Source organism: Emydura macquarii, unplaced genomic scaffold, assembly GCF_026122565.2.
Source record: "Emydura macquarii macquarii isolate MOO-44397 ecotype Brisbane River unplaced genomic scaffold, CSIRO-AGI_Emac_v2 contig_2636, whole genome shotgun sequence".
NCBI lineage: Eukaryota > Metazoa > Chordata > Testudines > Chelidae > Emydura > Emydura macquarii.
Window position 1 is genome coordinate 33,869,778 of NW_027132773.1, and position 15,429 is coordinate 33,885,206.

General features: G+C 40.3%; 1 protein-coding gene across 2 annotated transcripts in view; it reads right to left on the reverse strand.

Annotated features, from left to right (window-relative positions):
• Positions 1-15,429, reverse strand: part of GRAMD4 (GRAM domain containing 4) — a 147,626-nt gene that overhangs the window by 52,854 nt on the left and 79,343 nt on the right. For both annotated transcript variants that reach the window (XM_067564398.1, XM_067564397.1), the window contains one exon: positions 4,164-4,284. In XM_067564398.1, coding sequence (XP_067420499.1) covers positions 4,164-4,284 — 121 coding nt within the window. The remainder of the gene's footprint in view (positions 1-4,163; positions 4,285-15,429) is intronic.

Below are 15,429 nucleotides of genomic sequence, written 5' to 3' on the forward strand. Positions count from 1 at the left end.
AAAAGGTGCCCTGAGAAAGAGCCAAGTTTGCGTGTGTGGACTGGTAGAATCCCAGCTCTAAGGTAAATGACACCAGTGAGCACGTGCAAGATTGGTGGCTACTGAGCATGAACAGTAAGGGGTGATAGAGGTCAGTTAGCTGAGCAGCTGCCTGGTCAGAATCCACCCATACAGGTTAAAACTTGTTTTAAAGGTCAGAGCTGTCCACCAGAATTCTGAGGTAATGGCTACGACTGAGCAGATGTGAATGAGATAATGGCTTCTAAGAATAGCAAGGTATATAAAGAGAGCTACAATGTAACATAAAAGGCCAGCTGCCAGCAACAGTTTAGGAGTCTGCCTCTGAGAAAGAGAGAAGTTTGGAGACAGCCAGCCAGCCAGCAAGACAAAGACAAGAAAAACTGCTGCAGAGTACCCCCTAACTTCTGAAAATTTTAAAAAGGTTGAGAAACACTGCTCTAGTCCATGCAAGGAGATCAGCACCAGAGACAGCATTTAGCCACACAGCTGAAAAGCTGGCAGAGAAGGGGAGAAAAACCATCATGGATTTTATCTGTTCTAATTTAAATAACAAAGATGGTAACAGTGTCATAATAATTAGGCACAAATAGAAATATAGAAATATAGTTAGTTTTAAGTTTAAGCTTAAGCTTAAGCCTTTTGATAAGTAATAAATAATGATAGTTTAGAGCAAGTTTTAGCTAGAAATCTAAAATGGTGGCCAATGATGTCATGCTGAGAGAGAGAGAGAAACAAAATGGGGGTGTTAAGAAACTGACCAATAGCAGAAAAGCAGACTGGGGTGAAATAAAGGTCACTCCTAATACCTGCAGGGAGGGATCAGTAGGTAGGAAGGAGGATCGGAAGGAGGTTCAAGTTTGAAGTAAACAAGTAAAGCTAATTAGCATATTGGACAGTTGATTGGTTGAAAATGATATCACCCCAGGTGGAGAAGATCCTGTTGACTGACATTAAGAAAGCAACCAATCAGGAAAGGGCAGAAAATCATATATAAGGCAGAGAGCTGAAAGGTTTGAGTATGGGTGGTTTGATGGCAAGAAAAGAAGTAGAAGACAAAAGAAGGCAGCAGCTGCAATCAGCTTGACAGAGCAGAAAGAACTCTGAGGCAAGTCAGAAGGATTTGATCAAGAAGGAAAGTAAGCACAACTCTTAAGGATAAGGAATGTATGGGTATGATTGTAAATAAAGTTGGATGCTTGCATCTGAATGGCCTCTTATCCCACCCATTCTATGATTGCCTGATCAACACTCCTAGTAGTTTGCGGTAACATTATTGAATGTGTATTATTGTAATGTTACTTTATCCATTTGTATAAGGAATCTGGGTGTTATACTGTAATAGGTTTGGCTTTATATTACAACATTGTATTAAGGCTTTATACATACAGTAGAACCTCAAAGATACCAAGACCAGAGTTACAACCAAACACCACGTGAAACTGGAAGCATGCAATCAGGCAGCAGCGGAGAAAGAAGGGGGGGGGAGAGAAGCAAATACCTGTACTATACTGTGTGTGTATTTCATTTTAGGCATGCAGAACAGAAGCAGCCTGGGATCTGCGCTGTTTCCTGTAAGCTCAGGATGCTGTTCCACCCCGCCTTATACCCCACCCCACTGGGAGGGGGAAGCTGTTTTCACCACCGCCCCGTTAGGAGGGAGACACTTCGCCTGGGAAAGAAGCTGCCACAGGGATCTACTGAGCTGCTGCTGTTGCAGCCAAAATCTGGTCTGGAGATGGAGTGGAGGTGCTGTGCTCTAGAGAAGTTTTAAAGGGCTACAACCTGTGCACCAATGCGGCCCAAGCTTTGCCCGTGGCTGCAATCCTGGATCCTGCCAGCACCTTTGGGAGTGCAAGGAGTAGTGGAGGGAGGGACGCTGGCAGAAGTCTGGCACCAGCTCCCTGCCACTTGCTGCCTCTGGAGCATGGCAAGCAGTGCACAAAGCACAGCGAGCCCTGGGAAGAGGTGACTGAGGGCTAGGGCTTGTAGTACCAAGAGTGTGGGTCAGGCCCTTTCCCCAATTCAGCCCAAAGGCAAGAAACAGGAATAGGGCAGGGAACTGCCTGCAAACCAGGCGGTGCTGCCAGGTGCCACCTTTGCCGAGATCTCTGCCAGCCTCAGCTGGAAGACACTGACTGCAGGGTACTGTACCATGATGTTTTGCTCAGAGTTACAAACATTTCAGTGTTATGTACAACTTCCATTCCCGGGGTGTTTGTATCTTTGAAGTTCTACTCCTGAGATATGCATGAAGGGTTTTTCTCTCTGTGTTATATGTTGCAATATTACATGTCTGCTATACTATGCAGCACTAAGTATTCATAACATTGTTATAATACGTGCTAAGAAATGCTACATTATGTTATGAGTATTGCATTACACTGTTATGGTTTATGTTTTATTTGATTTTGCTTCATCTAAGGTTACATAGTCTATGGTGTTCTGTTTTGTCTCGAGCTTATTTCATTTGTTACATTGTGTTGATTTTCAATTTAAGAATCCAATTGCATTAGAATTAGCACTGAATAAAGAGACATTTTCTTTTTGAAGAAATTACTGTTTGAGTGTCAATCCTTTAATCACAGAGCTGTACCCATGACATACCAAGGGTAAATCAAGGCAGGCAGGTCTAGGGAGTTCTCCAATGATTTAAATGGAAACCTCTGGTGAACCCTTGTAAATCTCCTATGGCAGAGCACTTTCTATCACCCACTTATAGAATTAAGGCTTGGGTTTGGTCCACTGGCATACCCAAGCCATTATAGGATCTTGTGGGTTCCAAAGTTTAGAGTAACAGGATATAATTATTCTGTATTCTGAATGAGAAGGAAACCTACAAGAGTGAGAGCTGAAAACCACATTCCAAAGGAGAAGCCATAAGCAGGACCTGGAACCCTGAAAGGACACTAACCCTGCTCCCAAAGAACACTCAAGATGGCAAGGAAACTGAGGCAGGGAACAGTGTTCAGGTATTTGTTTTATCTTGATCTATATACACACACGTCTTGTGGTGTCTAACATGAAGACTGGTTGATTGTAAAAATCCTTTTGCAAAGTCTGTGTCTAAGCTTTAACTATCACGTATCCCGGAAGAAGATATCAGTGTTGACAGGACGAAGCTCTGGGAAGAACTGTACTTAAACTATGGGGGTTTCTTGGTGGGTCAGCACTGGTAGTTGGGGACTTGGGGTAGCTGGGCCATGGAGTCCCACTGCCAAAAGGGATATCAGACAGAGTCTGGCACACAAGATGTGTACCACAAAGGCTGGACCAAACTGTGCTGGAGCCTACCCAGACCAAGTGAAGCTTAAAAATTACCTAGGCCTAGCATGTCAATCCAACTACAGCAACCTGGTGAGTGCCTAGTAGGGGGAGCTCAACCAGGGCTGTGACAGGAATCATGGTAGATCATCATCTGAACATGAGCTCCCAGTGCAATGCTCTGGCCAAAAGGACTAATGCAATCCTTGCATGCATAAATAGGGGAATTCTGAGTAGAAGTAGGGGTGCTCCCATTACTTCTGTATTTGGCACTAGTGAGACTGCTACCTGAACTGTGTCCAGTTCCAGCATCCACAATTCAAGAAGAATATTGATAATTTGGAGAAGGTTCAGAGACGAGCCAAGATAGACTTAAGTCACCCCTTAAATGTAAGTACCTACATGGGGAACAGAAATTTGACAGAGAGCTCTTCAATCTAACAAGGGCGTAACAAGAGACAGTGGCTGGAAGCTGAAGCTGGACAAATTCAGACTGAAAAAATGGAACTTAAAAAAACGGGTAGGAGAAAGGGTGAGAAACCAGTGAGAAAGCTTACCAACTTCCCAAGTTATTTCAATGGTTGTGGGGGATTCTGAAATTTTGAAATCAAGATGGGATGTTTTTTCTAAAAAATGTTCTAATTCAAACAGGAATTAATTCAGGAAAGCCCTATGGCATGTGTTATGCATGAGATCAGCTTAGATAATCACAATGGTCCCTTTTGCACTTTTTATCCATGAATTTCCATCTTCTGACTTTCCCTACTCTCTCTAGTGAAATCCTGGATGAATAAACAAGCATGAGTTTTTAAATGTTTCTCTGTCACTCTTCACTCAGTGCCACACTTAAGAGCTATATTTTATACTGTGATTTCTCTTACCTTGTTTTAAGAACTTCATTAACCTTTTGTTCTAGTTCCAATCGTCTCTGCCGTTCTTTTTCTAGTTCTTGCTTTAAGGTTTCAGCATTTGTTTCTTCTCTGAGCTTCCTGAGCTCTTCCTCTGTTAAGAAAGGAGGGAAAAAAAGTTTAATTACCTCGAAATGTTAAGAAATTAAAAAAAAAAAAAACCATAAAGACAAATAAGTAACCAAATGGACTGCTTTATATGCATTAGGTCCATGCAAATACATTGTCCAGAAGAACAGAAATACCAAATTATACAATATTGTTATTACTGTTGAATATGCTCTTCATAAAAAGGCAGTCTATTTTTCAAGGTGTACATATGCACCACAGAAGGGTAACGTTGGTTAGCAGTTATTAAAAAAGGAGGGGCTTAATTACAATGTACTCAAAAAACAGTTAAAATAGTAAAAAAAAAAGAAACATCAATTAAACCTGAGGCACACCCAATACAGTTTTCTAGACTGGATCCCAGGAACAGGGAAATTTTTCTATAGACAGGAGAGTTCTTTACAGTAAGATAAGAGTACAGGAAATACAAGGCAATTCTTTATTTTCCCTTTAAATTAGAGATAGGCCCAAACCAAATCCCTAGATCTGAACACTCTTGAATTTGGACAAGTTTTTAATATGAACTTTGCCACTCAGACCCATTACTATCCAAGATGTAGATTACATTTTTTATAGTCAGTAGGGTATTATGATGAGCTTTTTAAGAAAAGTCTGTTGTGCTGAATCAACCAGTACAACCAATGAAAAGCCTACTTAATGACTAATTAATCTTGCAGTTTTGGAGGTTGGAATGTTCATTGATAGTATCCTTTTCACAACTCCATATGAGTCTCTGATGAAGGAAAGGATTCAATGTCATTTCTAGCACATCAATTTGAACAGATGCACAAAAGCATGACACAAAATGCAACAAGAAGTCTCATTACAATTTTTAAAATTAAAGTTACTCTGCTCAGTATTTTGTTGCTTTTTTAAAAATTGCTTTGTAAATAAGCAGCAAAACAGCTGTAATATCTCAAATTCAAATCAAACCAAACAAGGGAAACTAGCTAATCCTGCTATCCTCACAGAAACAGATCTATGCTGTAAGTTATTTCATATAAACTAATACCACATGTTCATAAGACTATGTCCTGTCCTCTGGCAAGCTGTTCTGTGCCTGTTCACATTCCTTCTTGTAAGTCTTTGGTAATCAGATGATTGTGCAATTTGCAAGAACATTTAAGTGACTTGGTGGCAGACAGAGATATGTTCTGTCCACTCTTTATTTACCTCCTCTTCCTGAATATACACTAAATATTTAGAACAGTTTTGCAAAGCAATATATTTGGGGTAAAATAAGTGTCTCAAGTGACTCATAATAGGATACAGCTCCATTTATTGCTAGGTTACTGGTTCAATTTCCACCCATATATTAATAACTTTCATTCTGTATAGATATCACTGATGTCTTGTAAGGACTCCCTGCAAAATGAAGATCAAGTATTGAATGAGCATGGAAAAACAAAGCCACCCTCAAACCCCTAAAGGAGTATCCTTCAAGTCTACTGCCGCACATTAGGAAAAGCAGAGGGAGGTAACTGATTGCTATTGCATGTACTATGTGTGTTTTGTGGATAAACAAACAGTTTCAGTGTAATGGTCAATGGTGGGGGATGACAATTCGGTTATTAAAAGTCAGTCAAATATTGCAACAGAGTATCATGTGAAGCTTGAATGCTGGGTGAGAATGTAATGGGCCAGAGGGAATGAAATATACATATTCTTCATTGTAATGTTAAAGAGGAAATGACTGTATGGTGTACATGTACACAACAGAACCACCAAGTGGTGCGCATAAACCTCAATCACCATGAAAGACTGTTGCTTAGATCTTATTCTCGTTCCCCAGTTTGTTTTAACTGATTCAGTCATATAACATTAAATTGGAAAAAGTCAAGCACCATGTACAACTTATGAGTTCTGGTTGATGTTATAAAGTTATTTTGAAACTGTTGTACCATGAAATGCATAAATATAGATGTGGAGACTGCCATCTACTGTCAGGGCTGTAGCATGTCCTTCCCAGACCAGGTGCAATGGTGGGACCTATAATTTTTGGGCCCTGGGACAATAGATTGATTGAAGCCGAGGGAAACCAGTTCAACCAAGTTTCTCTACATGTGGTTGGAGATGTGGAGAGTGAAAAATCCTCACCAGCAGAATAAAGAAAGCAGGTGTTGTTGCTGGGATATATAAACTCTAAGTCAGATGCATAGGAAGTTTGGGCAGGAGACAGGGGCATGCTTTCATAGCAGAGGGTCCTGCTTAACTGCAGGACCCTCTGGAAAGAAGAGTGCTAACTGACCTTGAGAGGACTCCATGATGCTGAAGAGAAGGATTGTGGACCCTCTCTCTCAGAGGTCTCTGCCCTAATTTCAAAGGACACTCCAGAACAATGACAACACTGAAGCACAGAAATGTGTATAGGTGTGTTTATTATTGTCTAGATCTGTATTTCCTGTGATACCTGAGTAGAGAGATTGTGTTTAGAATTCTATGCAAAAGATGTCTGGGTGTCTGTTGGCTTTCACTTTCACATGTCCAGATCAAGAGTGTGCCTCCAGACCTCATCCAGAAGCAGTGCCTGGACTTCGTTCAGACTCAGCTGGCTTAAAGCACATGGCCCATCTTGCTGGGCCCTAAACACAACCAGCTGGTGAGTATCCAGCCAGGAGAGTCTCTACCACTGCTGTGGATGAGTTAGCAAATTCCTAAATGTAAGTTTCCTCATGGAACCTTAATTCAGCTCCCTTGTGCATTTATCCCATGCACGGAATGAGGCAGGGGTCCTATGGAAAAAATAGTATGTGATCATCAAGTTAAAGACTGTACCATAAAGCACATGCACAAGAGAGCAAAATTAAGATTGCAAGGACAATCATTAATCTGACATTTCCTAACTTTCAAGTAAGTAATTTTGCAACTCAAACCATGGTCCTTTAATGTACATTTTTAGTATGTGATTTCCCAGGTTTTTTTGGGAAACGAAAACAAAGGGTAAAAACAGCCCCCCTATCAGAGTAGTTGGAACTCTGGACATTCTGTCCTACAGCACATAACTAACTACATGAGGTAGCAGCAGCAGAAAGCTGTTATCCCAGAAGGGAAGCAGAATGGGACCATGTACTTACTGATCCAGGACATAGTGGTGTTGAGGAAGACCCTCTTCCCCACTTTCCCACCAGTACAGCTACCTTAAGAGCAGTAGCAGACACATTCAGTAGCAATGTCTGCCAGTGCTACTTTTGGCAGCAGTGTAAAAGTCTGGCTCTTTAGAATGTTCATGCACAGTTGGTTTGGCATGCTTCCAAATCCTGCTAAGCAACAGAAGAGTAAGCAGCAATTTTCAACAGTTTATAACTCAGCCAAATCTGAACAGAATTCCATAAGACAAAGACAGACATGTCTAGCCCAGAACTGTATCCTTGCAGAATTTCAAAAGTCTGCTACAGACAATGGAGATGTTAGAGCTTCTCAAAAAAAGTCCACAAGAATCTTACAGGAGAAAATTCTTTGGGTACATTAGCATCTTGTCCATAAAGCATTTTAAGTGAGTGAATCTTTACTGCACTCTCATCAGGTGACAAAAACTTGAGTTTGTATCTGAAATTCAGCCCCCCCTCACCCCTCCTGTGATTTAATCTTATAGTAATTTAAAGACAACCATCCCACTTCCCAACACACACACCCCCATCCTCAGTCCAAGTTGGCTTTTACTATAGTTTCCCTCCAGGACCTTCTATATCATAGCTCCCAATTCCTTCTAGCCCACAGAAAGACTCCCACACACTTTATATATTGGACCTACCTACCAGCATGATTCTTCAGTAATTACAATGTAGAGTTTTAGTACTTAAGGTGATTCTACAAAAGCGCCCTGCAATCTTTACGGTAACAGGGTCATGTCTCATTCTATTACAAGGCCTTGGGTGCTGCATAAATAAAAAAAATTAAATGGTCCTTAAAACAATGGAGAGTATTCCCCTCCTCCCCACCTGCCTTCTTCATAAATATTATAACCAAATTCTGTATGTTTTAGATCTAGAACTTTATTTGAAAATAGGAAGTTTGTCTGAATCAGGAATTTTTGTCTATGTGTTAACATCTTGATGCCAGAAGACAATTTCTAGAGCTTGTAATAATATGAAAAGCATTTAGGTCGGTCAGACATCTATAGCTCTGTGCAGATAATGCACATTTCAGGGTTTTTTTTAAATCAAACATCCTTTGATATCAGTTAGCTGTAAGACCACTTTCATTAGGCTGTCATACAATTAACTACTGCACTTCAAAAGTATTCAGTGTCTATATAATAAAATAGTAACATGTTACATTATAGATTGGGAAGACTCCTTATGGCATGTGGTAAGGAGGATAGTCTTCTCTTAATACTGATCATAAACTGCTGCAGTATCTATTGTGCCTTTTACCAGATAATCTATGTAGCAGCATTGCTTGCTAAGTCTAGAGGTATGTGACCTGTTGGCAGACCAAGTGCTAGATCATGCCAATGCCACTGGGCCCCACTGAACTCTGACAAACGCATAGCTGCAAACCAGTTTGGCTCACTGGTGTGCTAGTGTTGTTAAAATAGATATTGGAGTTGTAAGAATGTGTTTAGACTTTATGAAATGCTTCTAGAATGCTGCATGTATTAATCTTACTTATAATATCTGTATCCCATATTATAGGGTAATATTTAAGGGTTTGCTTTGTGACTATAAAAATGTTTGCTAACACCGCACAGTCAGAAGAGAAGCATTACTATGTGTGAAATACTAATTTACCATAATAAGTGTCATCTCCTCCCCAACAAAAGGTCTACAGACCCCAGTCAAACCATTGTGGAACATCACTGGACAAAACACTTTGTTGATTGCTTCTCACACACAGGAAGAGAGTATGTGCACAAGCCCTAATCCCATCACATCTTGAACACCGGGAGAAGAGAATAAAAATTCCTATTAAGGAGAAATTGTTATCACTATGCTGCTTGGACTTTGAAGAGGGCAATATTTCTAAGTATAAGCAAGGGATCCCCAAGCTGCTTAGCTTGGGTTAGCCCCAAGGACATATAGAGAGCAAGTATGCAGTGTTGCCGTACCCTTGTTGGTCCCAGGATATTAGAGAGAGAAGGTGGGTGAAATAATATCTTTTATTGTACCAACTTCTGTTGGTGAGAGCTTTCAAGCTTACACAAAGCTCTTCTTCATATCTGGGAAATGTACTCAGAGTGTCATAGTTAGATATTATATTATTAATATCGCCTATTATAGCAGCTACTATATTACCTTTTGAAACCTAAGATTAACTCATTTGTCTGTTTATACATTTTATTGTAGGTTTACCTGCTTTAACCTTGTAAATAACTTTAAAGATGTATTAACTAAAAAAAGAAATAGTTAGTTTATTACAGGATTGGCTACAAGTACAGTCTTTGGTGAGAGAGCTGCAGTGCAACTGACCTGGGGTTAGTGACTGGTTCTTTAGGACTGGGAGTAACTTAAATATTATTGTGAATTTTGTTGTAAAGGACCCTCTATCACAAAGGCAGGCCTGCCTGCGTGGCAAGATGGAGTACAGTACCCAAGGGGACTGTCTGTGACTCCATGTTAAGGCTGATATAGTGCTTGTGGAGTTCACATTTGTTACTTGGCTAATGAAATCCAATTATAGAACATAAACCCCAAATTGGTTGTGTGCCTGTTTCTTGACAATCTGTGCTGAAGTTGGCACCCACATTACTGAGCCACTCCAGGCAGCCTGACAGTATGTTTGTGTGTGACTGTACATCAAATTTCAGTGCAGGCCTGTAGTAAAGCTCTGAAGGCAAGATTTATGTTTACCAAAGTAGTACACTATCAGGCACTGTATTATACTGACTGAGGACAATGAGTTGAATAAAAGTGGTAATGGAAAGTTTAAATATATCCTCTAGTTATAGACTGTTAAACTCTGGTGTTTCCCCAGTGTAAGCTTACGCCAGAAATAGTCCCTCCATGTCTGTTTTAATTATGGCAAATCCCCCTATGACTCCCTGAATACTATTTCAGTTCAAGCATGTAATGTAATTGGTACAGACTAACATACTAAATCCCAGTCACACAACTGTGAAACCGGATCTGTCAGCAACACTGGCAGTGCCAGACACTGTAAAATAACTTGTTAAAGTATTTGCTTCCATTGCCAACTTTGTTTCCCCCCCCCAAAACTAACATTTCAAGTTTTCCAAAAGGGTCAGATCTAGGATCCTGCTTGCAAAATGTCAGCATCTGGCTGACAGAGCTCAGAGCAGGACTCCTGACATACAAATTAACAGGCTTCCTTCTATTGCTTTGATACAGAACTCAAAGTCAATATCCCAAATATCAGTAATAAAAATAAACTATAAACTAATATTTATATTTTAAGTCAACCACATAGATCAATAATATCCCATTCCTCCCACCTCCCACAGTGTATCCAATTGCGCAAACGTTCAGAGAAAAGTTAACTTTCTGCCTGAGGGGAAAACACAAATGAAAGCCTAAAAAGCACCAATGCTATTGCTTGCCATTTTAAAATTCATAATACTCAGCAGCTAGATATGCCAAAAGAAAAAACTCCATAAAAAATCCCTCAATTAGATTGATGGCAGGAGACAAAAAACAATCACTGACAAAGTGTTTCCTCTGCTAAAAGGAGGAAATGTTACAATTCCTTAAACGTGGGAATGAATTTGTCCACTCCCAATACATATTTTTCAAATAAATGAGGCAAATGTTTTCCAGCAATGACCTGTATACAGTACACTACCAAAACCTAATACAAAGCTACATAAGAGCCTGTGTAAGTGGGGCATCTCTCTGCAGCAAGATCTCACTCAAGATCCAGTTTTCTACTTGCATGTTCAGTATTAGACAAACCCTCCCTCTACCCCTACCTAACTGCTGCTACATGCAGCAACTGTCTCCCCAAACCAATACTCTAGGATCCCCATTTTCTCTATTAGCTGTTCCCTTGGTTTCTTTACCATCTCTCAGCTTCACACCTTTTTTCATGTTGATCTCTATGCTTAGATCTGACTTTCCCCTCCCCACTTCCTATGTGCCTTAGCACTTTATGGCAGGCCTGAGAAGCAGTTTCCATGTGCCTCTTCCCTTGCATCCTAAATATAACCAATTCCTGTCCACCATCATGCACAGAGTACTAGAAAAATGAGTTTGTGTGACACGCCAAACTTAACTACCTCACTTTACATAAAAATCCTACATACATGCACACACACTTTAGATCCCTACATCCAACTTCTTCCACGGCAAAACTGGAGCTCAGGTGTTTATTTCTTTTCAGCCTAGCAATCACTGTATACTTTCAAGAATATCCTTGCAAGAAAGTAGGCTATGGATACACACACACACACGTGTATCAAGATTTTCTGTTACATTTAGAGTTCCCTTGAATCAGAGAGGCTCATGATTGTGGACTTTGCAGAGCATGAAAACCAGCTGTGGCACCAAAATTCCATCCTCCTCCAAATCCTTCCTTAAAACTCACTTTGGGGAAGTCTTCCTACGTTGACCTTTGTGTACTCATACCATATGACTTTGCTTTTGTATTGCTGTCTCATGTCTAGGTGTGAGTTAAACTATAAACTCCTTGGGACAGAAACTCTGATTTTGGCCAAAGATGTGGGTTTTGTTTTTTTTTTTATTATTATTAAGGATGTATAAAGTTGCTCTTAAAACTATAGTTACACATCTAGGTGAATGATGAGTGAATATGGATCTTGCCTTAGATGTTTTTGTGTATGTCTGTATACCCACAGAAGGCTAAATATTACATCATCATTCTCTTCCTGCTTATGAGCTGCTGCAGCTATATTGATAGCTCAGAACAAAGGTGACAGACAGTACAATGTTGCAGGTTATTTTGTATGATGAATGTTATGTAAAGCTCTTGCAATTCCCAATATATTGGTGTCTAACAGCTTCCCCATTCTTTCTTGGATGAGAGTTCCAATGAAAAAAGAATTAAGAACAGTCATTTTTCACTAAGGGCCTCTCCCCTCGATTTATTCATCATCCAAATAAGTGAAACCATACTAATTGTTTAAAATGTACTAGGATTCTGTTATCAAAAAGCCAGTTTGCAGGGCATATACAATGAAAGTAACAAGTGTCAGATTCATCCCTACTTCCTAGAATCATTTAAAATTGAGTTATAATAAATATATTGTACAGGTAATTCTCATGGTTAGTTTGTTCTATAGAGCTGTCAAGAGAAGCATCCTACATCTAAGATGTAACACTAATGGTATATATTCATTTACAGGAAGAATGCCTTAGTGACAACATACTTTAATTTCAAGTGTCATGTGTGTTTGGTGAACTGCCAAGCACTGTAGAAATGCAATGGTGGAAGATATCGGATTTTGCCATCTGAAATGGAAACCAGACCTGAAGAAAAGTTCTGTATAAGCTTGAAAGCTTGTCTCTCTCACCAACAGACATTGATCCAATAAGAGATATTACCTCAACCACCTTGTCTCTCCGAGCACTGCAGAGTCAAAAAATAAAGTAGGCCAGCATATCCTATGGCAGCATGATTGGTCTATTTGAAACATTTGATTGCTACTCATCCAGTGGTGTAAATCTCGACAGAAGAAAGAAACCCATACATAATGCAAGTTAAATAGGTGATAAATGTGAAAGACCTCAAGCAACGTGTGCTTCGACATTATGAATATGCCTATCTAGGCTTTATCTGCACTACAAAGATAAGTCGACCTACGTTAGGCCAACTTACCACCACAGCCACTGCATTTATTACTATGGTGACTGATCTCCACATGACCCTCCTTGGGCCAGTGCTGCACGTCCTCACCAGGAGCACTTCCATCGACCTAACGGGCAACGTGAGGAGCCGAGAACCCGGTGTCTCGGCCCCACTGGCAGCTCCCTGGCAGGAGCCCGGCTGCTCCACAGGCTCCCCTCCCCCCCGACTCCTGCTGCTTCTCAACCAGCCTTAGCTCTCCAGCCAAGTAGTGTGCAGCTGGGCTCTAGCTGCCCAACTTTGTCAATTTCATGGCTCCAAATTGACAAGAATGACAGCCAATGTAAGGAACACAGTGTCTACACTGACTCTGCATCGCCCTAACTACACCGACATAAGCCCTGTATCTCTCATTGAAGTGGTTTTATTATATCGGCATAACAGCGGAGTTACATCAATGGGAGGAGCATTTTAGTGTGTACAACTCCACTGTTTTGTCGACAAAACTCTGTAGTGTAGACCAGCCCCTAGAAAAGATGACAATCAGACCTGCCACTGCAGTCAAAACTGTGCACCAGATTAATGCTGAATGAACCACAGCTCTTCCTTTCAAATAACCCTCTCTCTGTATGTTATTTAGTTATTCTGAAACATTTAACTTTCTCAAAATACAGAGTTAGTCGTCACAGCTAGTCAGACTTGTTTGTAGTGAGAGAAAAGGAAGTGCTCTTCACCTCATTCAGATTTCAGCTGAAATGCAATTGCAAAGGATAGTAAAGGGACATCATTAGCTTTTTTGTCTGAACACCCACTAGTTTAAGCATGAGATTAGTAAGGCATTCAGAAACCATGATAAGGGCCATGAATAGGGCATAGACTTTTATAGGTAGTAACCAAAATACCTTAACTCACTATACACAAAATATTAGAGATAAAATATTTCTCTGTTAGTTTGGTTTACTTCATGCATTTGGCAGTACTTGTGTATTGTCAGCTTAATGGTTTCCCTAGTGCAGCAGTTAGTCTGTAAAAGACCCATGCAGACAAAAGGAAGACTGACTAACTAGTGAGAAGCATTTTTAAGAATAGGAAAACATGATTTACTTATAGCCATAAATATTAGCAGGAGGAACTCTGGGACAGGTGCTATAGCTGAAACTACTTTATTATTTTTTAAACTGATTAGATTTCAAGTGTCCCTTTAAAATGCATTTAACATATCTGCATTTCCTCCTCCCCACCAAATCCTTCCTCTACCGAACAAATAGTTTAAACATGGAAAATATAAATGAATTTGACATTTGTAGAGAGACACAAGGTGGATGAAGTAATATCTTTTATTGAACCAACTTCTGTTGGTGAGGGAGACAAACTTTCAAGGTTTTTCACAAGCTTTCACAGAGCTCTTCATGTCATTTGTACAGAGAGGCTTCTATGGGTATGTACACACTGATGGTGGCAAATTTGCTGCCATCAGATCGATCTATCTGGATCGATTGAATGGAAGTGAAGACCCGCTCAAACAATCCGAAAATCAATTCAATTAAATTAAACCACCTCCTCAAAAGGCATAGTGCTGCGTCAATGGGAACACATTTCCCGTCAGCGAGCTGCAGTGGAGACAGCACGCTAAAGGGAAGTTACGAAATCGACGGGAGTTATGCAAGCAACTCTGTGTAGCTGCGTAACTCCCGTTGACTGCTGCCGAATATCCGGGTAAGTGCAGACTAGGCCTATGACTTAATGGGTGTTTTGCAGCTCAAGCTGATGCTGGGTTCACTCGTATGCAGGACTCACTTAAGAGGTGGGAAAAGGAGGAAGTGACCTGCCACTTTAAAAAAAAAAAAAAAAAGGTCATGCCCATTTATTGAAAAATGACACAAAGATCTTCAGTCAGGCAATTCTCCTCCCCCTGTCCCCACCCCGTTTCTGTTTCTGCCACTTCCCTATGCCTAAATTTGCTTTTCTAGAGGTAGAAATTCTTCCCTGTCATTGACAAGAACATTGAAAATTGGTGAACAGAAACAATCCTACTACGTCTACTTCACCTCCTTTTCTAACTTCAGCCATTTATCAAACCCTATCCTAAAGCACTACTGAAAAACAAAATGTTGTACTTTCAGAGTTTTTGAAGGGGCACTGTCAGGTCAGTTTTGGCCCACAGTGATACAACAATTTTAAAAAATTCAGAAGCTTTACAGAGTTATACACAAGGAATTGTACAGTGTCAGATGTACTTAAAAATTAATATCTCAGGTAAACTGATTTGGCCTCCTCCTTTGTTGTTCCTGCAGCTTCCAATACCTTGTCTTCCTGCTCCCCATGTGCCCACAGGCACTGATGCTCAGCTGTCACTCACAAATATGATTTCCAGGGAAATAATTTTTCAATCAAAGTTTACCTCTTTCTCAATATAAGAAGTTACCAACCCATC